General features: G+C 32.0%; 3 protein-coding genes across 4 annotated transcripts; 1 reads left to right on the forward strand and 2 right to left on the reverse strand.

The window, feature by feature from the left end:
- Positions 1-4,084: 4,084 nt before the first annotated feature.
- LOC123690979 (transcription initiation factor TFIID subunit 2) lies at positions 4,085-14,648 on the reverse strand. The gene is made up of 19 exons (XM_045635139.1): positions 14,486-14,648; positions 14,341-14,395; positions 14,097-14,260; positions 13,785-14,001; positions 13,166-13,398; positions 12,415-12,592; positions 11,875-12,144; positions 11,292-11,432; positions 10,754-11,034; positions 10,245-10,484; positions 9,616-9,865; positions 9,065-9,227; positions 8,666-8,835; positions 8,282-8,495; positions 7,779-7,980; positions 7,036-7,291; positions 6,573-6,734; positions 5,272-5,403; positions 4,085-4,383 (listed from the first exon to the last, which is right to left on the reverse strand). Exons 1-19 carry the CDS (start codon positions 14,527-14,529, stop codon positions 4,159-4,161), a joined length of 3,597 nt encoding a protein of 1,198 aa, XP_045491095.1. The 5' UTR covers positions 14,530-14,648; the 3' UTR covers positions 4,085-4,158.
- A 1,900-nt stretch (positions 14,649-16,548) lies between these two features.
- Positions 16,549-21,123, forward strand: LOC123690985. Its single transcript, XM_045635146.1, has 7 exons — positions 16,549-16,871; positions 17,116-17,255; positions 17,592-17,754; positions 18,038-18,256; positions 18,546-18,704; positions 18,916-19,050; positions 19,355-21,123. Exons 1-7 carry the CDS (start codon positions 16,731-16,733, stop codon positions 19,505-19,507), a joined length of 1,110 nt encoding a protein of 369 aa, XP_045491102.1. The 5' UTR covers positions 16,549-16,730; the 3' UTR covers positions 19,508-21,123.
- Positions 21,124-21,411: 288 nt separating this feature from the next.
- LOC123690991 (probable nuclear transport factor 2) lies at positions 21,412-24,081 on the reverse strand. 2 transcript variants are annotated; one of them, XM_045635152.1, is made up of 5 exons: positions 23,847-24,081; positions 23,516-23,587; positions 23,032-23,130; positions 22,668-22,799; positions 21,579-21,760 (listed from the first exon to the last, which is right to left on the reverse strand). In XM_045635152.1, exons 1-4 carry the CDS (start codon positions 23,952-23,954, stop codon positions 22,689-22,691), a joined length of 390 nt encoding a protein of 129 aa, XP_045491108.1. In that variant the 5' UTR covers positions 23,955-24,081; the 3' UTR covers positions 21,579-21,760; positions 22,668-22,688. The 2 variants fall into 2 exon arrangements, with proteins under 2 accessions (XP_045491107.1, XP_045491108.1); XM_045635151.1 differs by lacking the exon at positions 22,668-22,799 and having other exon boundaries at positions 21,412-21,760; positions 23,847-24,074.
- Positions 24,082-24,994: the final 913 nt, after the last annotated feature.

A 24,994-nucleotide genomic window follows, 5' to 3' on the forward strand; every position in this document is an offset into this window, starting at 1 on the left:
TGCCGCGAGGAGTCACAGTTTTTAAACCAATTCGTTGTTAATGTTCGAAGCCTTAAAAATTGTTCCGAGACCTGTTATAAGCCCTCTGAGATAAGGTCTAATGGAATTTCATAGTTGTATGTTAGACATAGCGTGTTCTAATGAGTCTTATCTAATATCGAAAAAGGATTTCAGCTGCTTTAAAAAAAATAAGTTTTAGAAGCGTTACAATGTAAAGGGTTGTTTTCATTTTGTATTTATTTAACCCCTCTACATGCTTACTCTACATTCTATAAATGTGTGAAATACACAGGTATCAATAAAGAGAGATACAATAATTTATTAATATTTTATAAATAATCAATCGAGTTTGAGATATGGTCTTCATAGTCATTTCGTTGTGGCACATGCCATGAATTTGTACAAAATTCTGCACTTAAAAGAATTCGCTCCTGTTATACATATACGTATATATTTTTCGATATTACCTATAGTGCGCTTAGTTCGAAAAGGTCCTTCGACTTTCTTTTAAGTGCTTAAAATTATTTAATGAGTGGTGTTTCAATAATCTACTTAAGTAACAAAACAGAGTACCTACCTACCTACTAAGCTCAGTACATACAATGTGTTTAGGTAGTGTATATTAATGAAATATGAAAAATAAAATAAATAAAAAGCCTTTATTGTTGATCTTAATTTAAATAACAAAACTTTTCTAAGTATGCCTCAGAACTAATTACTACTACTACCTACTACTACTAGCATTTACTAACTAATTATACTTTATAAACTCAAAAATTTAATTTATAATTAAATTTTAGTTCGGCAAACGGTAGTTACTCCTCAACTTGTCTTCCGAGTTCCGACAAAGGCCTCCTCTAAAGATCGCCATTCTGTTCTGTCCCTAGACTTTCCTGCTGTTTTCCGAATACTATCTTCTCACCAATGAAATATTATGAGGAATCAATTATTATTAGAAGTAAATAACATATTATAAATACCCATACATTTTTCTATTAATCAAGAAGGTAACTTAATTTCCACCATTTTAAAAGGTTGTGTAATATTACGAAATATACAAACATATTGGTATCTATTACATATTCAAAGGTCTGATGTGTAGACGTGGTTTATTCAATAAAAATAAAAGTATGTTGATAAGTTTTCTCATAAAATATAGATAAATCGAAAACTTTATTTAAGGTGCTTGTCAAACACGCTTCGGCAAGCTTTTGGCCAGCTCGCACCGGGGAAGATACCTACCAGTTACGTTACCACACTCCCATAGAAGATCAGCGAGAAATGCTAGCATGGAACTTCTGTACCTATTGCAAGAGCCCTACTTCTACAATTTGCAGGGGCAGTCCGCAGTGGTAGTTGCTGAATATCATGTGACTAGTGAGTGTGTAGTAGTGCTAGCTCGGTAGCCCGCTCTGGGTGTTTATATTTAATTTAGCGTTTGAAGCGATACTATAGGTTATTTACATACGACATCGCTCGCTACGCATCCTCGCACATCTCTGGTGGAGCACGGAGCACCTTTAACATAAAAGAAAAGCATCAATACCTGTAATACTATAATTAGGTAGGTATCCATTCGTATCCATCTTAATATATATAAATCTCGTCTTCTTAATATATATAAATCTCGTGTCACAATGTTTGTCCTCAATGGACTCCTAAACCACTTAACCGATTATAATAAAATTCGCAAACCATGTGCAGTTCGATCCAACTTGAGAGATAGGGTAGTTTAAATCTCAAATCGTTTAAGAGAAAGCGGGCGAAGCCGCAGGCGGTAAGCTAGTATTCCATATAACTGATATGACATAAATAACAGAAAATTTACTTTGAAGCCTTAGATATTCATCTCGCTTTGTTTTTTTTTTTTTTTTTACCTAAAAAGTTTTTTATAAATATATACAGGTGACTATTATTCGAATATTTTCCACACACAGATACCTATTATAAACAAAACCATTAAAATTTCGAAGCAACCCACTTTTGTAAATTTAATTTAAATTATAAGGAGGTTTTCGGACTTGTTTTACAAAGATATGTTGTTTTATCTATATCTATCTAAGATCTATAAATCTGTAGAAGGGTCAATTCTGTACATTAAAAATATTGAAAAAATAAATAGCAGGGGGTGTTACTGGATCGATACCAAACCCAAATATGTGATTTAAAAAGTTTTTGTCTGTCTGTCTGTCCGTATAGGCATCGCGTGAAAACTAACAGTTCGATTTCTATGAAACTTGGTATAATTATACCTTATCATCCTGGGCATAAAATAGGATACTTTTTATCCCGGAAAACGTAGAAAAAAATAAATCTTAATTTTTCCGCGCGGATGGATTCGCGGGCGGAAGCTAGTCTCAAATAAAATGCTTCCTCTATTTACATAGAACTTTATCAATAAATAAATAAATAATAATAAAATGCTCTAAGTGATTTTTCTCAAACAAATATCGATGTCCATTTGTAACCAAACACATTAAGATAAAGAAGAGACAACAAAGAAAAGAAGTATAATAAAAATCATCATAAATATTCATTTATAATCCCAAAATGCATTAGAATGTTGCGTAATACCTATCCATTAAAATTTACCTTGCTTCAATTAATTTGCATCGCGGAAACATCGAGGGAATGCATCGAATTGAATTGATATAATTATTGTTTGTATAAACAAACATTTTAATAGAGCAATCAGATTTAACCTTAAAATAAAACCAATTATGATCAAATAGTAATCGTAATCACTATTCCTTGTTTGAAATTAAGTATGTGCTATTAGTATTACGGGATAACAATGACAAATAAATTAATAAATCACATTTTTATTAGTCTATTCTAATATCAATAAGTATTAATGAATGTTTGAGGAAATGTTAGAAGTTTTTCTCTTTGGATAATGGATATGAATCAATTAAGCTTAAATATTTGATTTAAATGAAATAGGTACCTACAGCGCTATAATTAGGTACTCACTGTAGGTTGCTCTTTTTTTCGCTCCGCTTAATTTTATAAGAAGTCTAGTATGTAGCAATGGGTACCTTATTAATTATGATTTTAAATCCTATTTTTATTATGTTTAATTTAACATTAAATTTCTTTTCGTATATTAGAATTAAATTGAAAAATATACCATCGTTTAAAAATACTTACAAACATGGATTAAAAAAGTGAAATAGGACAAAGGTCACCCGTACGGTCAGCCATTTGATCCAAAGCCGCAGTCTTGGGTTTCGTTTAATCGGCTTCGACGACACAGACCTAATTAATACAAGTCGTTAGGAAACCGCAGAGTAAATACACGGTAAATACTCTACATTTTACAGTTTACTTATCTTTTCAGTCTTGAGAAAAAGTGTAGTTTGCGTACTTGGAAGTAGGTTATTTAATCTAATCTATTTCTTTCATCTATTTAAATATGCGTATTAAAAACGAATAACAGTCACTTTTCAAAGAAAATTTGTACTACATACTATTATGGCTATATCAAGGGGCTATATCATACGCTACTCAGTGCGCACTTAAAATTTCAAATGTAAAAACATTATCATAGGGGCGTGTTATCGATAGAGCAGAGTAGTCAGGGTAGTTCTTGTTGAATGAGAAAGAAAGAAAACATTGCATTCTATGCGTCTTTCGATCATGCGTAGTTGATGTGGAAAAAGAAATTAGCAGATAACAGCATGATTTGACTGCTGCTTTTGCTAGAGGTCTCCACCTAACCGTATACTCCACAGCAATCTTCTATCTCTATCTATACTTTGTCTCTATATCTCTATCTCTCTTATACTTAACTATTCTTCCATATCATATTATTAGTTATTACTATAATATCGATCATCGATCTAGTCTCGATATTGTCATAGATATTCACCTACTCTCGATAGAATTAACAATAATTCATATTATAGTACCTAGATTAATAATAATTTATTTGAACTGTATTTCATATTGTTTTTGTCGGATGAACAAACAAAGCTTAATAGTCGTAACAATTTTTTTACTACCAGAAAACTGTTATCTTTAATAATGTGTGTATGGTATCTAATGATATATTTTAAAGGAGTAAAAGAAGTTAAATAAAAAATCATTTTTCTCTTATATTTATTTAATAATCACTTATAAATCTGTTAATAAACTTAGATACTGTTCTTAATTAACTTAGAAACTCATATTAGTCGGCATACTGGAGACATCTTCAGACGGGCTTTGACTCGAGCTGAATGAACTAAGAGTTTCCCGCGTCTCCTCCCGGATTCTCAAATGCTCTGTACTCGATGGCGGGCGTACTAACTTGTCTTTATGCTCTTTTGACTTCTCCTTGCTGCTGTGTTTATGTTTGTGCTTGTGTTTGTGCTTCTTTTTGTCCTTCTTCTTCTTTTTAGCCTAGAACAATTCGAATATTAGATTTATAGTAAAAATAGTAAATTGATGTGTGTACCTAATCCTTTAAGGACAAAAAATATCCTAAATATATGTATAAGCTTATACTGAATGAAAAGAAATTTCCAAAAAGCGTAAATTATCATGTGAAAAATAAACAGAAATACGAATATTTTTTCGTGAGAGCTGCGCTTTAAAACATCAGAGGAGCTTTTACAAAAACAAATGACCAATTTCAGATTTGTTTAATTTCAAGGAATGTCCAATTACTTAATAAGTTAATTCTTAATAACAATTATACTTTACATAATTGAATATAACAAAAACAAACGTAAGTCTCGATGATCAGAATAATGCTATATACTGGCATTTAAGTTTAAAACTCATATTATCTTCTTCAATCGAATCGATATAATGAAAAAACATAAGATTACAAAGATAACGACATGGCACGGGTAAAGCTAAAAATAACTGGAAATTACTAAAGGATGTCAATTTTTTTTTAAGTCCCCAGAAATACAAGTAGCGGTTTTATTAGTATGAAAGTTCGTTCAACCTTATATCAATGCTCTGTCAACTTAACCGGTTTAAAAACAAAAAAGGGAAAGGTTTTTTTAAGAGAAAAACATGAGTAAAGACGGCTAATGGTCTCTTAATGGGAGATAGATTCATTCATTAAACTGATTATTTAATTTTATCACGTAAAGCACTTGTAATATTGTATCGTGTGTGTATTTAATTTTTTGTGTTAAAATTTACGGAGTTATATTGTTCAAACTTAATAGACTAAAAATAAATTCATTTGAAAATATACATGGATAAATAAAAATGTATGTAATTAGAATTCAATGCGAAAATATTTTAAAATTAAATAATAAATGGTTCCAATACCTTAGGTGCTCCCAATTCATCCTTATTATCATGTCTGAACATGCCCGGTTCGAAGCCGATTGGTCCAGAAGATCCCGGAATACCTGGTAAGGGCGCCGCGTTGTCGGATATAAACTCACGTTTTGAATCATCCTGGGAAAAAAAATAAAAGGAAAGTTTTCCTTGAGTAAAATTTTCCATCACACAGTATTGAGAGTACTCTCCATTCAGGTTTCATTACAATTTTCCAACCTGTGTGTCAGGACCATTTAAATTTTCCCATCCCTGTATATGATCCTCAATTAAAAAATGCCTGTATGTTCACCATTCAACATAATATTATAATAATATTATTGTGTTACTACAATAACTGTCCAAATAACAAGGATAAATATTTAGGGCTGATTCTTCAATCCTTGGTTAAAACTTATTCATCGAATAACGTATTAAACTACCATTTCAAAAATGTATTGTAATTGTCCGTATATGACAGTTTACAGGTGACATTTTAAAATGTTCGTGCAATAAATTATTGGACCGATAAATTTTAACTAAGGATTGAAAAAACGGCCCTTAAGGTAAAGAACGGAAAATTGTATCAAATCATCATCAACATAATCTTAAATTTATTTAACTGAACAAATCTTAATGGTCAGAGGTACGACGTGGATTCATATCGAACCTTGATCCAAACCACAACCTTCTAGTTATTTAGTGTTCATTGAATATTGCATTGCTTAAACATGAATGAATCTCTATACATGTAAAGGTAAAGTTTATTCGCGATAAGGGCGTAATATAATCATGGGCGTAACCACGATGGGGCTGGAGAAAGGAGTGTAGTAAAACCCCCAGTACCTCACTAAATGAAAATGAACATGAACATGAGCATGAGCATGAGCATGAACATGTACATGAACATGAAAATCCGATCCAATTTCACTTGATAACATCACGCATTCCTGGGAAAAAAAATATTTTTAGACAGACAGACGGACAGCAAAGTGTTTATATTATTTACCCTATAAGGGTTTCCTTTTTTTCTTTTGACGTTCGAAAACCGGGATATTATATAACATATTATTTTTTTATTGTTGCCCCACCCTAAGGTGTTTCATAGGAAACACCCTATCGTAAATTTCTCAACTTTTGACATATTCGAAGTTTTTTTTTTCTAAAAAGTGACCTAGTAGAATTAGTGTCACTGCAATCCGACGTATGGAAAAACATTTTATAGTTTAATTTTAAATCATTAAGAAAGTGGAACTAGAAATAACAGAATTGTGTGCTTCATTTCAGAATATTAAACTATTTTTAATTACCCCATAATTTCCTATAGGCACATCATGTACGGAGATGATATCAACGTTTTTATCATCTTCCTCCTTGATGCTGGATAGTGGTACAGGGAGATTATCATCCCTTGGTAGATCTAGACGTGGTGGCACTGTGTCCATGAGGTCCGGCTCGCGCTTGACTATTGTCTAAAGGATAAAAGTTTAATAATCATCATCAGCCGTTAGAAAGCTTTAGAGAAAATTCAAATTAATTTTGGACATTTCTTAGTAACATTTCCTTGCGATTACCAAATCTCGTTAATATTTGCCAATAACAATAAATTAAAAAAAATAGTAGATATAATATTAAATTCAATTTTTGTTGAATCTTGTCTGACAAATTTAAAATTTCCATTGTAAAAAGCTTGATAATTTCTAGAGAAACGTTTCAAAATAATATTTAACAATTACGTATATATGAAGAGCTTATTCATTGAGTCTATCTTACCTCATCAATCTCCTGCTTAATAACTGGCTTCATCTCCAACAACTCCTTCTGTCTCTCTTTCTCCCTCTCTATTCTCTCTCTCTCCTTCTCCACCCTCTCTCTCTCTTTGCTGTGCATCTGTTTCATCATAGCTTGTATTTCTGGTAGAGGCACACATATCGGTCGCTTGAGGCCGTATAACGTGTAATATAAGTCAACGAGATCGCACCTCAGTCTTGCATCGTTTGACAGGTGGCAGTTCATGTTGTTCCATAGCCTATAAACATAATATAGTGGATAAAAGTTATAATTAGTCAATTACATCGGCTGTTTCTTACCTGGTTTATAGTGCATGGCATGAAGTAGGTATGATAATGATGTATTTGTTCGATTGATTGTGTGATTTTATAATATGAATAATCCATAACTATCGTACAACGGATATCAATTTATCTCCCTGTCAAATATGAACGTACCGCCCCGCACTTAGCACCTACGTAAATTTCATGTCACTCCCTCCACACGTAACACCTCACCGTGTCGCAGCTTTCAGTTTTGCTAGTCTAGTTACCTCGTGTTATATTATGTTTGCTGCAACTCACTCCCCACCACAAAATACTTCACTGTAAGGCGGTGCCGCACGCCGGGCCGGCTCCCCGCACGCACACACGCACAGCACGCACACACGCACAGCATCACACACGCACAGCACGCACACACGCGCACACGCACACACGCTCACACGCACACACGCACACACGCACCTGTGCACCACCGCCTCGGCGTCCAGGCGGTGCCGCTGCGCGCGCTCGAAGGGCGGCATGGCGACGAGCAGCCGCGCGAGCCCGTGCCGCACGCCCGGCTCGGGGTCGCTCTCCACGGCGGTGAGCAGGCTCGACAGGTCCTCCGGCTTGCCGTCCACGCGCACGAAGTCCACCAGGCACTCGAACGCCGCTAGACGCACGTCTGCCGATATACACGTTATTGTAGTCAACTTGAAAGGACAAAAGCGAACCGGCACAGCAGTGCATTATCTGTAGAATATTAGTAGATTGAGAAAAAATACATTTTTTTTTACAGACAAAACCTATTTAATATCTTTTTTTTTTCATTCCCGGTCAATTCGTTCGAAACCGAGATGAACAACAAAATAAGATTGTTTTTACTACAAAAAATGTAAATAAGGGTTAGGTACATAGTTTTGACATCTGAGCGTCGATATGGATAGTCGATGAATGCTTTTAAAAGTGAATATAAATTTACTTACCAATATACTGGCCATACTGCGCATAAGCTCTGAAAACAGTGGGAATGCTTGGCAAGTGGCCACACTGTTGCAAACGCCTTATAGCCCGTAAGCAACTAACAGTAACCGTATTCTTGTAGCATGGCAACACTTTTTCCAAGTTCAGCACTCTTGTTATTTCTTCTAGCACTAATTTTGTGTCTGCTGATAATGAATCTGCTGTTATTGGAGCACCCTGTATATAAAATAAGTTCATTGTTAGATTGTTTACACGTTCAATCTTATAAAGAATCTAGGTCTTTTTTTTAACTTCATTCAATATTATGGCAAAATAGGTAAGTAATAAGGCTAATTATGTATAGGAAAATGTTATCAATCAGATATAGATTTTTTTTTTAAACTTACCGGTTGCAAAACAGAAATAACTGGTGTTATAGTTGCCGCCAGTGCGTCAACTAGCGCAGCTCTATAATAATTGTCTGAGAAATGGTTCTTTGAGTTGTCATTATATTTGAACAGGTCCAGAAGGAACCGGACCACTTCTGGTGGACATATACCGTGGATGTTTCTTAAACCTAATGTAAAATTTAAAAAAAATATGACGTCACATTATCTTTTTTAAAGTATTCTAAATAATCACTTGAAATTTTCTAATTTTTTTTTTTTTTGTTGTAATATTGATGTGAAATTACTAAGCAAAGGAAAAATAAATTGCATGCAATTTTCAATAAGCCTCATTTTTTAAAATAACATAATATCACATCAACTCCATATATTTAGGCAACTTATAAAAATAATACATACCAGCCATAGCAACTGGAATAGTCTTTTGCAGGAAGTAATGTTGTAAATTGTCGAAGTTATTTTGTTTAATAATATGTGGCGCTGAGAACGAACCAAACATTTTGCGGAATATTGTTAACATCGCTGGTGGACCCGCCCATGTACTTATCATCGCATTTGCTACCTATATCAACAGAAATCTTTTAGACTAAATACACAATCAGGGAAAAAAATCCTTCACCTTACTTTTTTGTAAATTCAACTTTAATCATATGAGAATATGGTTTAATTAGTGTATGTGTACGAGTTAGCTTAGGCCGTTAATTTTATACGCTTTTCTTTAATACACCTTAAAGTAAGGCTAGTTTACTTGATTTTGGTTGAATGAATGAGTTTTGACAAACACATCTTATATCAGTTAGAGAGACTCTAGTAAGTTTTAAGTTGTTTTTCAGTTGTTATAAACATACTCAACATTTAGAATGTAAAAAGAAGACGAAAAACAGAAAACAGAATATTTGAATTGTTTAAAGTTGATATAAAACTTATTTTCAACATATACCATAGTTTACCTTAGTCAAACAATGCGCAGCCCTGCACCTGATCTTGTAATACGTCTGTTCATTCTCTATAGTATCAGTTAGGGCCATTCTAGTAGCTGGTTCTGGGTAATTATGTAGCGCGTCTATAGCCTCACTTTGAGCTGTGACGTCACGCTCATGACGTAACTGATACTGCCACTGGTAGTCCGGTTGGGAGATCACCGTACTGCGTAGAAGCGACATTTCTGGGTCCAAACGGATCCAAAGTACTGGCGAATCGCTAAAATTAAGTTTTTGGAATTAAAGAATGCCCTTAAAGACGAGTTTTCACATGTTATAAAAACAATAGCATTGCCATACGTTCTATAGTCAACCCAAATGTGGAAAGCATGAAAAAGAGAAACGATTATTTAGTGTGCTAGTAATCCAATTAAAAATTTGTAAGCTATATGTTTCAATTATCTATACGACATGTCGGTAAATAACATCAAAACCTGTAAGACATAAAATTAGTGGGATAAATTGCACATTTTTAGAATAATAAACTTCTATAGAACAATAATTGAATAACATTTTATTACAACAAATCAATGAACAAGCGAGTCAAGTAATGACAAATCAAGTCGTTAAAATTATATTTCAGGATTATTGTAACTCACTCCATAGCTGATAGGTCCATATCCACCTCCTCCCCAGTACAAAGAGGAATCTTCTTCTTCTTATTCCTTCTACTCTTACTATGACACGTGATATCTGCTTTTACCACTGTGTTCTCTATTTGCAACGTATGTTTGAATGTTCCATCCAATTCTTGCAACTGTACCAATAAAGGACCGACATATTTGCGTATGCCGCGCTCGTGTACGCAGTCTTGGCGGATTTCGAGCTCAACTGTATTTCTATATAAAAAGTGTATTGCTGATTAACTTATAAAGTAAATTAATTAATATTCTTTTTATAAATTGTATTTGATGTGTAAATGTTTACTTATATTTTTTTATATATTATTTTTATCTTTGGTCTGCATATTATATATAGTTTACCAACATCCTTTCTTGCAACGTTGGTAATGAAATCCGTGTAATTTTTATTTTGATACATGAGTCAAATTATAATTATTCAAATTCAAAACAAAAAAAATTAGAGGAAAACATGTTATATATCTTACCTTTTTCTATTAAAAACAGATGTCAACTGAAACTTAGCGTGACCACCAGTTCGGACCCACTGATCAACAAAAACTGCCATATCTTTGCCAGTAACTGTAAAAATCGCTTTTACGAATAAATTCGTGGATAGCAATAAGTGGCCCCAAAGACCACTCCCGATTTTGGTATTCGCGGCATTTGTAGCTAAAGATAGTTGCTTGTTGAAAACTTGGAGTAGCAGTTCTTGACCTATTCTTTGTTCCAACATGCGAAGTACTAGATGAGACTTTTTACGCATTACCTGTGTGGAGAAAATGGCCTCAGTAAACAATATGTAACACATAAATTTTGAGGAAAAGCAAGGGAGATTGAATGCTTTAATTTTTATTTTTCACTTTTATTTGACGAAATTCTCTCTATCTAGCAAAAGTTTAAAAAAACATTCAAATTCAAAGAAAACCATCAGAATTACCATGGAAACATAATAAACTTTATACAATATACATATTATAACATTCTCATGAAAATCAGTATTACACTTTTTCCATTAAAACTTACTTCAATATATTTAGGCGACATAGTGTGCACGTTTCTAACTGGGAAGTAGAAGACATCTTTGGCCTCAACCCTTGCTCCGCTGGCTGGCGGCTGCCAAGGGTCCAGTACAATGCCACCGTATTGTTCTTCATATTGTACAACCTACAAAAATAATAGAATAAAGCTATTTTTGTATGCAGCAAACTGAACAGAAATTTCATTTTCTCAAATATAAAAGAACATTCATTCATTTCATTTATTCATTTCATTTATTCATTTCATTCATTCATTTCATTCATTCATTTCATTCATTTCATTCATTTCATTCATTTCATTTCATTCAACATAAAAGTATATAATGTGAATTTTTAGAGGTGTACAGGAACAACATTGGAATTAATTTGAACTCTAAAAACCACAGTTAAAAAAACTAAAAAAGCATTTCAAATTCATATTTATGATATGTTAATAAGAATCGAGTTAATATCTGAGGATAGATATTTAAAGCAATTCAATATTGTAATTAGGACATAATACAGAACACCATTTATATGAAAAGTCATAAAATAAATATAAAAGACTTATAAGAAAAACATTAACTTACATCTTGCAATTCCTGGTGTATCAAATATCTATATTCATTATTGCCAAAGCACTTCTTAGAGTACAGTCCACACAGATAGTCTGGTATGCCTTTGGCCAACCACAAGTCTGACCAGTTCTGCATAGTAATAAAGCAGCCAAAGAATTGCTCTGCTACTGCTTGAGCCATGGCCTTTCGGCTGATGTATGTCTGGTCTATTATAGCTATAGAATGGAGTAAGTGTGTGCTGAGTATGGACATGGTCGTGTATGCTGTGGCGTCGTCTTCTGTCTAGAAACGAAAATAAAAGTAGTCTTTAATATTTTTATGAAACAGGTGTTGTTAATTACTGCTGATATGTAATTCTGACTAAATTCTGATACAATCAACAATCCTCGCTACATATTTTTCATAGCACCATAATAATTATGCATAACCCTATTTTTTCATACAATAATAAGGGAAGCAATAAATTATGCTTTGAAATATAATACCCAGATGCAACTAAAACATAACCTATTCAAGATTTAATTTTTTATTTTTAAATATTTTCAATCTTACCTCATCCACAAAAACTTGTTTATAGCATGGATATGGATATCTCGTTGAAAGTGTTTCTTCATAGAACTCAAAAGCCTCATGCAGGTAACGCACTGTGTTCTTTAATATTTGTATTAAATGTGGCAAACAGTAATGGGTCACTTCATTCATGAATGGATCAACAAAGGTTTCAAATGGTCTGTAAAAAATATAAAAGAGATGTCATATAATTTCTATTAGGAAATAGTAAATAATTTACACCACACTTTGTACAAAAAATATACACAATACTGAGTTATTTTATTTCAATAATCATCATCATCATCATCAGCCCATATTAAACGTTCCCACTGCTGGGACACGGGCCTCCTATGAGGGTACAGGCCATAATCCACCATGCTGGCCAAGTGCGTGTTGGCGGATGACACATGTCGTCGAACTTTTTAATTCTTCGACATGTCGGTTTCCTCACGATGTTTTCCTTCACCGTTCGAGCAGTGGTGATGTTACAACATGCGCAGATAAATTGAAAAATCAATTTATTTCCTGCACGCTAGCCTGGTCTCGAATCTTGGACTTATTGATTTCAATAATACAATTTAAATTAAATATACTAATATAAATATTCAATAATACAAAACAACAGTCTGAATTAACAAATTGAAAATAATAGTGTAGTATAAATAAAATAAAATGTAAAGATATCATCATTCCCAATAAGAAATTAAAGTTATACTATCATAACCAAAAATTAAAGTAAACATAACTTTACCCGATAGCCAATGCAATATTAGGAGCACACGCCGGTGTATTAACCACATAGTGGAACGTCTTCCGTCTATGGTCCGGTGTGTACACAACATCAAGCAACTCTCCACACGACACCGCAGTGAGACTCTCGTCCACCGTGAACTCCAACTTCCAAGTGCATGGTTCCGCAAAGCTGTCCACACACGGAAACCAGAGCCTTGCTGAATGACTGTAGGTGAACATGTGGGCTGATTTCTGGAAGACAAATTATTGTGTTTAGATTGTTTGCAAAGTAAGATTTGTTAAGTTAGATTGTTTGCCCTATTTTAAGGTTTAAGTATGTTGTAAGTAAATATATGAGTACTTGCTATTAGTTAAAGTCTAAAATTAAGTAGTAGTAGTTGTAGTACTTTGCCAAATTACCCTCATTTATTTATTATTATTATTATTTATAGTTTTAAAACATAGAACAATATGTTATGTTACACAACATCTTATTGGAAGTGCAATCATAAAATATATGCTTTGATAATCACAATGTTTATTATTTTGTATTCAACTTGAATGAATGAATGAATACTTTTATGATTTTAAAGCAATTTTAAAGGTACTTCATGAAAAAAAAAGTTATAGCAATATACCTCTACTAAAGTACCCTCTCCTTCTGGTACCACAAAATGCATTCCTCCCTGTGGTGACTCCAATGAAAATTCAATACCAATCCTGAGGCCTCTGCCTTCACCAACTAAATGAGCCGCTTCATCAGGAACTTGGATATGCAGCTCTCCAGAATTATGATCAGGATCTATCTTTTGGGCAGCAGACAAGTGGTATTGTGAGAAAACCTCCAATGATCTCCTGGTGGAAAACAAATAAATATAAAGTAATCGTAAAAAATATTTTTTGGAATTTCACTTTTAAATAAGTCATACTTGTACAGAATAATTACTTACGTGTTAGGGTCGTTCTGACAAATATCCAGAAAGGGATCAAAATACTGAAAGTTTGCTTCATATTGATCATTCAGACACACTCTGTAGATTCGACACTGTTTAGCATTCAGGCGAATGATTCTTAAGTTGTCTTTTAATGGTACGATTGTAAGTTCCACAAAGCCCTGAAACGAAATTATGAAATTATAACCAAATATTCCGAATTTCATATTGGTAGGTACTTCATTTGTATTGGAATACATACTATAACGCTTCTTCTTTCAAAACTTATTCCTGTTAAGCTCAAAATCTGATGAGCTGTAAAGAAAAACGCATATAGGTTAAAACGTTGGGTTAAAATAAACGAGGCTATGTTGTTTAGTAGCAAAACAAAATACAGAAATACTTATAATTTAAAAGGGCGGCAATTATCGCCAGTACGTTCTTTCTTCATCTTTCTAGATTATTTCACTCCATTACATATAATTCAGATATTCAACTAATAATTTGTAACATAGTATTTCAATTATCATACTATATTTACAAAAACAATAATCAAACACAAATTCCACTTTGCAATTATTAATGCTTAGAAATTGACAAATGACAGATCTGTGTTGACAATTGTGAATTTGTGACATTGACACTGACACGACTGACACGAGACATCTTTCTTTTTTCTCTTTGTCGTTGCGTTCGACTTTTATTTTAGTGTGTAATATTTTCACAAAATAACTTAGAGTATTAATATTTATTTATTTATTTTATTTTATTTATAAATAATTTTTTAAATTTTGGTTATAAAAAAGTACACTTTAGTACCTGATCCATAGCAAAATTGGCGAATTTTATCAAAATCGTATTCTTTATCGTTAGGTCCGTATAGGTCCATCATTGAAATTGCGAAATTATTTATTTTACTATAAATTACATAAAATAAATAAAACCTGCGCATGCGCACATCATACATAAACAGCGCGAAATTTAAATTGGTATCGTTTCATTTATTAAATCAATAAATAAATCTATACAATATTATAAAGCTAAAGATTTGTTTCAACGCGCTAATCTCAGAAACTACAGGTCCGATTTGAAAAATTCTTTGGGTGCGTTGATAACTAGATAGCCCATTTGTCGAGGAATGCTTTAGTCTGTATATTTATTTTTATTTATTTATTTATACAGGGTGTCCCACTATTGGTATATTAAGCGCGAAGGGACTTGTAGTTTTGCAAACACCGATCACGTAAAATTGCGAATCTTCATAAAATACACTTTGTATCAGAGACATCTAGTGGTGAATAGAAGAATCGAAATTAATAACGACTACATCTTCTCTAATAGATGGCGCTATATTTAATTTCAATATTATAGGTTCATGAAATATAATGCTAGTTACACTTTAAAGTACTAAGAAAAATATGTATATAGTTAAATTTTTTGATGGCTATTTAAATATTGATATAACTGCAAACTGATAAATAGCGAGAAAGCTTAAGTTATTTAAATAATTAAAACTAGTGGTGCCATCTACATTAATATCCTGTATCATTTATTATATATCAGCGACATCTAGTGGAGACTAGAAGAATCGCAATTTATAATGACAACAGCCTCCTTCTAATAGATGGCGCTGTATTCAATTTCGATATTATACAATTCATGAATTTATATAATTCCAACACTATAAATCACTAAAAAAAAAATGTAAAGTTTAATTTTATTGATGGCTATTTACATATTGATTTAGCTGCAAATTTATAATATTACAATAATATGGACCTATTTATGCAAACAGAAACCAACCCACATTTTTTGTGAATTTGAGTTGAGACTTGCCGAACTTGCCAAGTTAGGTGTGAAAGGGACAAAAAACAACCAGGCGTCATTCAAGGTCATACCTTCCCGTGACAAGTCAACGTTCATAGTGCAATCTCCAGTGTATTAGATATAAGCTTCTTGATATCAGATAATTATGCTCCATTAAATATAGTATATACGATAGGAAATCCGTGACACCCTATAAACATTAATTATATGTCTGTATGATATATTGACACTATACACCACTTAGATACACCTGGATACACCACTATAATACCAGGTAATTTAATTATATAGGATTGAAAAGTAGGTTTTTAATAAATATGTACTCTTAGAACATTTATTCATTCATCATCAAATAAATAATTTAACAATTTCAATGATGGACCTATACGGGCCTAACGATAAAGAATACGATTTTGATAAAATTTGCCAATTTTGCTATGGATGAGGTACTAAAGGGGACCTAACAAAGAAATTGTGGGACCTTACAGGACCTAACGGAGACCTATCGAATAAGGTCATTTTAGACCCAAAATTCCATTGATGGGGTGCTAAATTTGCATTGGTTATTTTGTTGTGTTAAAAAAATGGCATGTTTGGTTTTTGAACGTTGACAATATTGAATAATGACATTGGACGAGATTCTGTGTGAACTGTGAATTGTGATCTCCATCTGTCAAAATAGAGACGAGGAAGAGAAGAGGACATTGGAATTAAAATTTATTGCTCTACTTATTGTGTCCTAAAAACAATTTTTGAGTGAAAGTTACTGCAAATAATTATATAACAAAACAGTTTTCATGTTTGCTTTCAATTTAACAAGTCAAAATGGGAGACTCGCCGTATTTGACTTGTTTGGTTTTGTATATATTTTCGTTTCAAATTATTGTCACTAATTCACGTACCTCTAATATTTGGAAGTTGGATGTTGAGCAAGGTCAGATTGTTGACGGAACAACTATATCGCAGGTCTGTCTTATTTATATTCATGAGATTTATATAATCAATACTTAGAGGCACTTGGATACATCGTTGTTATGTTATGGGGCTTGCATTTCATTGAACCTTTTAATGACTACTAACTACTAGTTTTATGCCAGAAGTACACCTAGCTATTTCATTTATTAACCAATCGCTAATATTTACATGTGGAAATATGTAATGAATATGGTCATACATATTATGGAGTCTAATGCGTTTTTATAATACACAGGATGACTCTGACAAACCCAAAATGAGTGAGGAAGATGTTGTTTTCAATATAATCACATCAACTGTGTACTATGGCAACACTTGGACTAAGCACAGTTTTGATATGTTTTGCACTGACTGCCAGTTATATGAACAACAGAGGTATACTTTTGTATAGTATGATAAACTAACACAACTCTTTCTAATATGTAAAAACACTCTTTATTCCATTAGCTTTTATTGAATATTCATAATATTGTATTATGCATGCATCATCATAAATATGATCTATAAACTTTCGCTTAAAAGTACTCTGTAAAATAAAGTATTCATTTGAAACAATTGGAAAAGAAAATATAATATATAATTATTTATAGTATCTGTTCATCTGAATTTATTTATAACATATAATTATTATTTCAATAATTTTTTCATCAAGCAAACTATTTAAGTTTAAATTATGTAGAACAGTTTAGAAATATTCAATTAAATTCCCAGGAGCATTTCCGACAACAATGAAGAGATAAATCAAGCAGAAACAAGTAATGGAGAAGCAGATGATGAGTATTTGGATTGTGGGAAAGCAGTCAATTTTACGTATTATGACAACCTGGTTGGTGTGGCCAGACGTCATAGACATCCTAATGTACCTGAACCGCAAGTAGGTTATTCTTATTAATATTTATTGTATATCTTAGTATTAAATAAAATTTTCAAAGTATTGCATCATTATACCTGTTACAAGCTGTATGTAGGTTTCTATATTTCTAGACATGAATATAAAGGAAAAACTTGCCAAATAATAAATTAATTATAAAAATTGTTATTATGATAAATTCCAAATAATGAATATCTTCTTACCTGTAATATGAAGTAACTAATGTTGCTTATAAAAAAAATTGTACATCTTATCTATTATAATATCTTTTTAATTCCTTCACCAGGTTGCCCTTATCTTTACAAAGAAAAAATCATATAAAAATGGTGTAACAGAGTTAGATATTAATGCCTTAGAGAAGCGCCTTAAAAAGGCTAAAAGAGAAAAACCAAAGTCAGTACAGTTGTATAACCAAATTGGTAACTTTTGGAGAATCAAAGGTGACACAAGACAATCTATTGAGTGTTTCCGTCGTGCCCTTGCCGTCTCTCCATATAATGCAGAAGTAAGTGCATACCAACTTTTATTAAATATATAAAATTTGTAATAAAAAAAGTAATAAATCTTAATTTTTGCATTTATGTAAAACACCACAAGTCAAAATCATAATAGTAGCCAAGAAATTTTCTGCTATGTGTACTGTAAATTGTCATATACCAAACTTTATCAGGGTTTGACCAACCATTAGCAGAAAGAAATATTTTTTTGTATAAAAAAAAAATATTAACCGGTTTGGCAGTACAAACTAAGTAATAAGTTTGAAATACAATAAAAACAAAAAACTAATTTTCCAGGTACTCCTCAATCTAGCGCGCGTGCTATTCACACTGCAGTATTTAGATGACGCAATATACTTGACGCGCCGATCGCTCGAAGTTCAGCCGCCCGACCGCAGCGCGTGGCAGCAGTACTTCACGCTCGGCGAGATATTCAAAGCATATGGACATTATCAGGTATCTTCTTTCATATAAAAAGTACACTCATAACACAAGTAAAAAATAATACTCCTGCGGTTTAACTAGTAATAAAGACACTATTATTCAATTTATCCCTTGTAGGTAGTACATAATATATTATATTATATTCAAACACTGAAATCACACATTGAATAAAATTTTTTTATAAAAAATATTGTTACATTTTCTTAATTATTGTTATATTCAGGAAGCTGCAGTACACCTTAGGCACGCATTAGACCTAAGGCCGGACTTTGAGCCAGCGCTGGTCGCTCTCAGAGACATTGAGAACATACCTGAGGCTACTGTTCATGTGTACACCCTACTTATTATTGTGTGTTTGGTAAGTATTCATTCTTAATTCATAAATATTTCATCAGGTTATCAATTTTATATCAACAGTACAAGAATTTTATTTCTATTAATTTCTAAGGGATACAATATTTTTTTCCGTAAATACCGTTAAATTCAAAAACTGCAATTCAATTATTTTCCAGTTTTATTTTAACAATCATTTAATAATTAATTCTAAACATTCCATAACACACAATGTTTATTAGGAATACCGTAAAGATTCAGAAGTATGTACTAGCTAGCTCTACATACTAATTTAATCTCCATATTCACATAAAAAACCATATTCACAGGTAATGGGTGTGCTACTAGTGATACTATCGTCAGTGGACAACGGCAGCGAAGCGGACGAGCACAAAACGCAGCGGCACTTCAACCGCGCGATGGCGATGCGGTCCCTGCGCGGGGTGGTCGGCGCGCGCGGGAGAAAGAAAGGCGGCTCATAGAATGATGTTAGTGCGTTTACGATCTCGGCAACGTTCTTTTTTTAAACTTGTCCGCTTTTTTTTCTTATATGCCATGAACATGGTGAGAATTGGAATTACCTATGTAATGAGGTTAATTTTATTTTGATTTGTTGCGTGTGAAACGCTGGAGCTTTATTGATTTGGCGCTCCATCAAATTAAGCGTTATTGATTTGTTTTGTTCATTGAGTTTTTACAGTAATTGTAAACAAAATTTTAGAGTTAAAATTTGCTATTCTTTAAATGAGCCGGCTAGTAGACGCCAAAACAAAAACTTGAATATGCTTGCGTGAATTTTACAAAAATGTCATTGGTTAGTTTACGTTAAAAGCAGTTTGCATTGTACTTATTGTCATTGTCTTGTGTATTTTAAATTTTGACATATTTTGATGTTTAATTACTTTTAGTCAACAAACTAAAATGCGTATTGCATCATTGACCATTTTTGTGGGACAAATGAGAATCGTTTGTCTCTAGATTTAAACATTTGAGGATTTTGAACTTTTGGTGTATTATGTTGATGTTTTAAATAATATTATTAAAAAAATGTTACATTGTCGCATTACACAATTATTTTTAATGACTATGCATTGATTTGCTAGAGATCGTAAACATCTATCGCTTGCAAATTCAATGAATATGTAGCAGGCTAATAATGACGCGCCTGAAAAAGGACCTAAAAAATTGTGGTACTGTTCTATTAATTGGTTATTTTTTTCGTATTAAGTATTGTCGTACTGAAAATTATTTTTTATTCTGTATAAGAGTGAATTTCGTTTCTAAACTTAAATGAAAGCACATCTATGTGCATAATTTTGTTGATAACTATAAAGATCATAAAAATGATACTATTGCTCTCATACAGAGTACTAAATGAGTTCTTCCAAAGTGAATAATTTATTTTTGAGTTGTGAACTAACTAAAGATGCTATGACGAAACTAATGACAGGTTGTGTTCTAATTTTATTTATTTATAAGTAATTTAATGGAACAGTACCTTCAATAGAGGCTATAATGGCTTATGTACAAATATTACGTATATAGAAAATGACCGGTTAGGTCTTGCCATGTTTTATATTTTGATCTCTGCTGTGTAGACAGTTAACTTAGTCCAACGAAATTAAATCTAAAAGTCGTCGTTACAACTAAAAAATTAAAATCCAAAAACTTGAAGCAATCATTAATATATTTGCTTTAAATAAACTTGTTAAATAACAATACTTTACGTATTGAATATGTCTCGAATTTTAAGTATTCCGAAGTGGTGTTTAATGTGAATGCCGTTCTGAAGAAAAACTAGAATTGGATTTGTGTAAAGCCAGAGTAGATGACAAACCTTGGTCCATCAGTGTTAGGAGTGAGCGTTACATTTCAACCTAGTCAATCACTTAGACAAGTTTGGTCCGCTTTCGCGGCGTGGTGTGTAATTTGTATTGTAGTGCATGCGAGTAACTTGTTAAGCGTTCGTAGCGTCTAAGGATTTTAAGAGAGCAAGTCTTGAATTCGGAGATTGGTAAAAATGTACCTGTTTTCAGTGGTTCTTTTGTTAATTTTTGACTATTTATTACTTAAATACACGATTGTCTTAGCATCTAAATTTCGTTTTATTATTCCCATTATTGTTTTATATCCTATATTATTGTTTAATATGTATCTAGCAGAATTTATTAACGTAGCTAATATTGATAAATGCTGAATGCTAAGTTATAAACTAGCCTATAGGACGTGCTAAAGCGCTTCAATGTATTAATATCATTTGCATTTATGCAATCAATTTTTAAGGTAAGAAGAAAATTTTTAAGAGATACTGTGATAGTATAAATAATGTTACAAATTAGCTTCAAGAAAAAATAGATTGCAAAAGATTGCAAATAAGAGTGATGACTAGAAAATTATAGTGTATTTATTACAAAATGTATACATTTAACTGAAATTACGCCATTTCATCGACTACATTTATCTTAAAATTATCTAAGCCAATATCATGCCAATTTGATGTTAAATATAAAAAATTTTTGAATTTACAAGATGCAATAAAATCTTATACCTAGATAAACAACATAAGATGTATTATAGCGTGATAGTCTGGGGTTGTTCGTATATTATATTGATTTAATAAATTAAGCAATATCATGGATTCCGAGACGGAATATATCATGCTGAACAAAGAACGAATCTCCGAGTGGCTTTAAGACGAAAGTTTGCATGTAGGGATGTGGCGGATCGTCATCACACTGGAAAAGAAGAAAATTAACTGTTCAAAATTATTTATGTCTATATTTTAAAACATACTTGTGAAAATTGCCATGAAATCGGTACTTGGTAATTAGATTCAACATTAAAGTTATAGAGATGAGGCCTGCATGCTGTAAGTTGGACATTCAATTATAATTATTAGATATAAGTATAATTATTTGGATATAAATGGTAAGGATTCTAAACATCAAGTAACATATTCAAAATAAAACACTAGAACACTAAACATTCTTTCTCTAGAATATTAACAGCCTACCATAAATGCCTTATTTGGATGACCAAATACTCATTACTCAATGAGTCAGTATAAGACAAATGCTGAATTAATAAAAGTGGCTTCATTTTTATATAATGAATGATAACCCATGCTCTTTTATAATTTGAGTCTGAAGATAAATGTTTCTTTCTTTCTTATAAGATGATAACATTTTATTATAGTTTAAATTTATAATTTAAAACAATTACTAATTTAATTAACAAAGGAAATAAAAGCATGAGTTGGAAAGGATTGAGTAATACTTTAACCCATCTCATGGTCTGTTTTTGAAATTTCTGAATAATTTAGTATTTTCTGGAATCTTCTAAAGTGATTTATTACATATTTTAAAACAGTATGCACTTCTCTTATATAAGATTTACTTATAATGTACACACAAGTTACATTAAAAATAAAAAACAAATACGACAAAGTTTAATGACCCGCTAACAAGGTAAATGAGCATGACTAAAGGTTATCACTATATCTAAAAATGTCTGCATTGTAGCATTCTAGGGGAATGGTTATAGCCAAGGGAAATAGTGAGTGCATTTTTTAATTAATTAACGAGAAATAAAGGTTTTTAGCATGTTAAAGGTGCATAGCCACTTTCAGGAAAACCAGCTTACTTTGTGATGTCATAAAGCTAGTTAAACATCATGAAGTGCCAGCCTGAACATATCATGTTCAACATAAAAAGAATTTCCTATTGGCTTCAACACAAATGTTTGAAAATATCCATGTGGTAGATCATCATCTGTCTGTATAAAGAAAAACAGCTAAATGTGTGGCACTCGACTATGCTGAATTAAATTGTATAAAAATAAACATATTTAATTTCAAATTGATACTAAATTATGGCTTTGTTGGACAGCTACTAACAGATGTCTTTGTTCAGGATTATAGATGTATCAACTAGATAAATACACAGATATAATCGTAATACAATCAATAAAATTACAGATGAAAAAATAATAAAAAAATACAACAAACCTGCAACCTTCCAAGAACATTAATTAGAACTCCACCATCAAACATAGGTTGTGAATCAACTGATGTTATTATTCTTCCAATCTTTTGAAATGTTAAAGCCTGCAGAAAGCACACAAAACATCTATAAAATGAAAATTTAAAAGGTCACATATTTTTAGTATCAAGTAAACTTATAAGAGACTCATTCCAAATTAATATTTTGAAATAAGGTTATGCTCAGTATCTTATAGCTTTCACAAAATAGTGAGTCATTATTTTAGTAATTTTACTATGACAACATAACATAAGTATCTATTCAATACTCATGCTACTACAAGGTTTACCTTGTACCATGAGTACCAGTTACCATGAGTATTGAATGTATTGTATTGAAGATGTTTACATCTGGCATAAATTTGGTCAGAACAAGAATGTGATAAAATTTAAAGCTTCACTGAGTTAGATAAAGTTGGCATGATAAAAAAAACACGAAAAGAGAACTTACATTAAGTTTTTCCATGATTTTAACAGCACCTTGTAGTTGAACCCCTTCAAACGTCATAAATGAGGATTCTACCTAAAATTGAATACACTTTGATTTAACAAGTTTTGAAGCAAATATCCAATATGAATAATTAAAGGTAAAAAATTGCAGTTTTTGGATACGAAAGATCTAGATTGAACAGAAAAAAAATCAAGTCGTTTTTTTCGGCGGGAGCACCAAAAAGTTAACCTTAAAACGTTAAAAATCGTTTAGAACAACTATTATTACTATGGCATAGGTTAAATTTGTATTAATTTATTAAATGAGTAACTATATATTTAAAAAAACTCACGTTGTACATATTAGCAAGGTTTTGCCGTTGTGCCGGATCATCGAATAAAGTATAATATTGTTGCACAAAACCTTTTCCAATTGCATCGTATTGTGGATTAAGCGCCATTTAGATATATTTTGTGATTCAAAAGTATTTTATACTTTATATATCCAATATACTTTAATATTTCAGGCCTTTGATGGGCCTCCGGATGGTTTCACTTCATACAATGAAGTAATGGATGGCCACAGATTATAAAGATGGAATTCGATTTCAATTTTCAACGATACCGTAACAGATAATTTAAGCAATGATTGCACTCACTCTGTGCTCACTCTCAAACTCCTCAAACCCTTAGAGTATATATACTATCTATAGAGTGCGAACAACCAAGTGGGAACAGTAGGCACAGGTGGGAACAACACGACGTTCCCGCCGCGAGCGCTCGCAGTCGTGGTTGAGTGCTCACGAAGTGCGTTGCTCTGGATTTTTTTTCATATTACGAATAAACATGGTGAAATGTGCTGTTCTATCTTGCAAAAACGATACTAGAAAATACACAAAATTGAAATCCACTATCACATTCCATCAGTAAGTCGATTGTTATACTTATTTTTATGAAAATAAATCTAGCATCGCGGGGGTGAAGGGTAGGTGAGAGGCGGACACGAGCAGGCTTGCTCGCGCGCCTCACTGCCGCCACGTGATCGTAGTGATGTGACCTGACCAACGCTGTACTCGATATAAAGTTTACTAGAAGAACTATATTTTAACAAATTATTTATTGAACTTAAAATTTTAAACTCTTTTAAAAATGTATTATAAATATATTTGTGGTGTGTTTTGTATGATACACTTTCTAATATTATGAATGCGAATGTAAATGTAAAGTATGTAATGTTACGATATATTTTCTGAACCGCTAAATTGATTTTGAAGATTTTGATAGTAGAATGGATAAAATTAAATAAAAAAATTATTAATATTATTTATTATATTATCATTTTAAATTATTAATTATTTCTTAATATTTTTTACCATTTTTAAAACATTATTATTATGGTTTGATTTATTATTAAAGAAATAGCACTAAACCTGATCTTTTATTTTATTAACTTTATTATTTAAAAAGTACTCACGTTTTTCTGATATTCCAATTAAACATA

Source organism: Colias croceus, chromosome 4 (assembly GCF_905220415.1).
Source record: "Colias croceus chromosome 4, ilColCroc2.1".
NCBI classification, from domain to species: Eukaryota; Metazoa; Arthropoda; class Insecta; order Lepidoptera; family Pieridae; genus Colias; species Colias croceus.

Bases quoted from the DNA above. Each gene is read 5' to 3' on its own strand.
- LOC123690979 (XM_045635139.1), bottom strand. From the start codon at position 14,529: ATGAAGAAAGAACGTACTGGCGATAATTGCCGCCCTTTTAAATT. The intron at 13,399-13,784 runs GTATATTGCTAT...TTTGTCTTCCAG, and splicing joins GAGAGGGTACTTTAGTAGAG to AAATCAGCCCACATGTTCAC. The intron at 11,433-11,874 runs GTAAGTTAATGT...TTATTTTTGTAG, and splicing joins TACACCAGGAATTGCAAGAT to GTTGTACAATATGAAGAACA.
- LOC123690991 (XM_045635151.1), bottom strand. From the start codon at position 23,954: ATGGCGCTTAATCCACAATACGATGCAATTGGAAAAGGTTTTGTGCAA. The intron at 23,131-23,515 runs GTAAGTTCTCTT...TGCTTTCTGCAG, and splicing joins AAATCATGGAAAAACTTAAT to GCTTTAACATTTCAAAAGAT. The intron at 21,761-23,031 runs GTTTGTTGTATT...CTTCTTTTCCAG, and splicing joins ATGTTCTTGGAAGGTTGCAG to TGTGATGACGATCCGCCACA.
- LOC123690985 (XM_045635146.1), top strand. From the start codon at position 16,731: ATGGGAGACTCGCCGTATTTGACTTGTTTGGTTTTGTATATATTTTCG. The intron at 17,256-17,591 runs GTATACTTTTGT...TTAAATTCCCAG, and splicing joins CAGTTATATGAACAACAGAG to GAGCATTTCCGACAACAATG. The intron at 19,051-19,354 runs GTAAGTATTCAT...CCATATTCACAG, and splicing joins TACTTATTATTGTGTGTTTG to GTAATGGGTGTGCTACTAGT.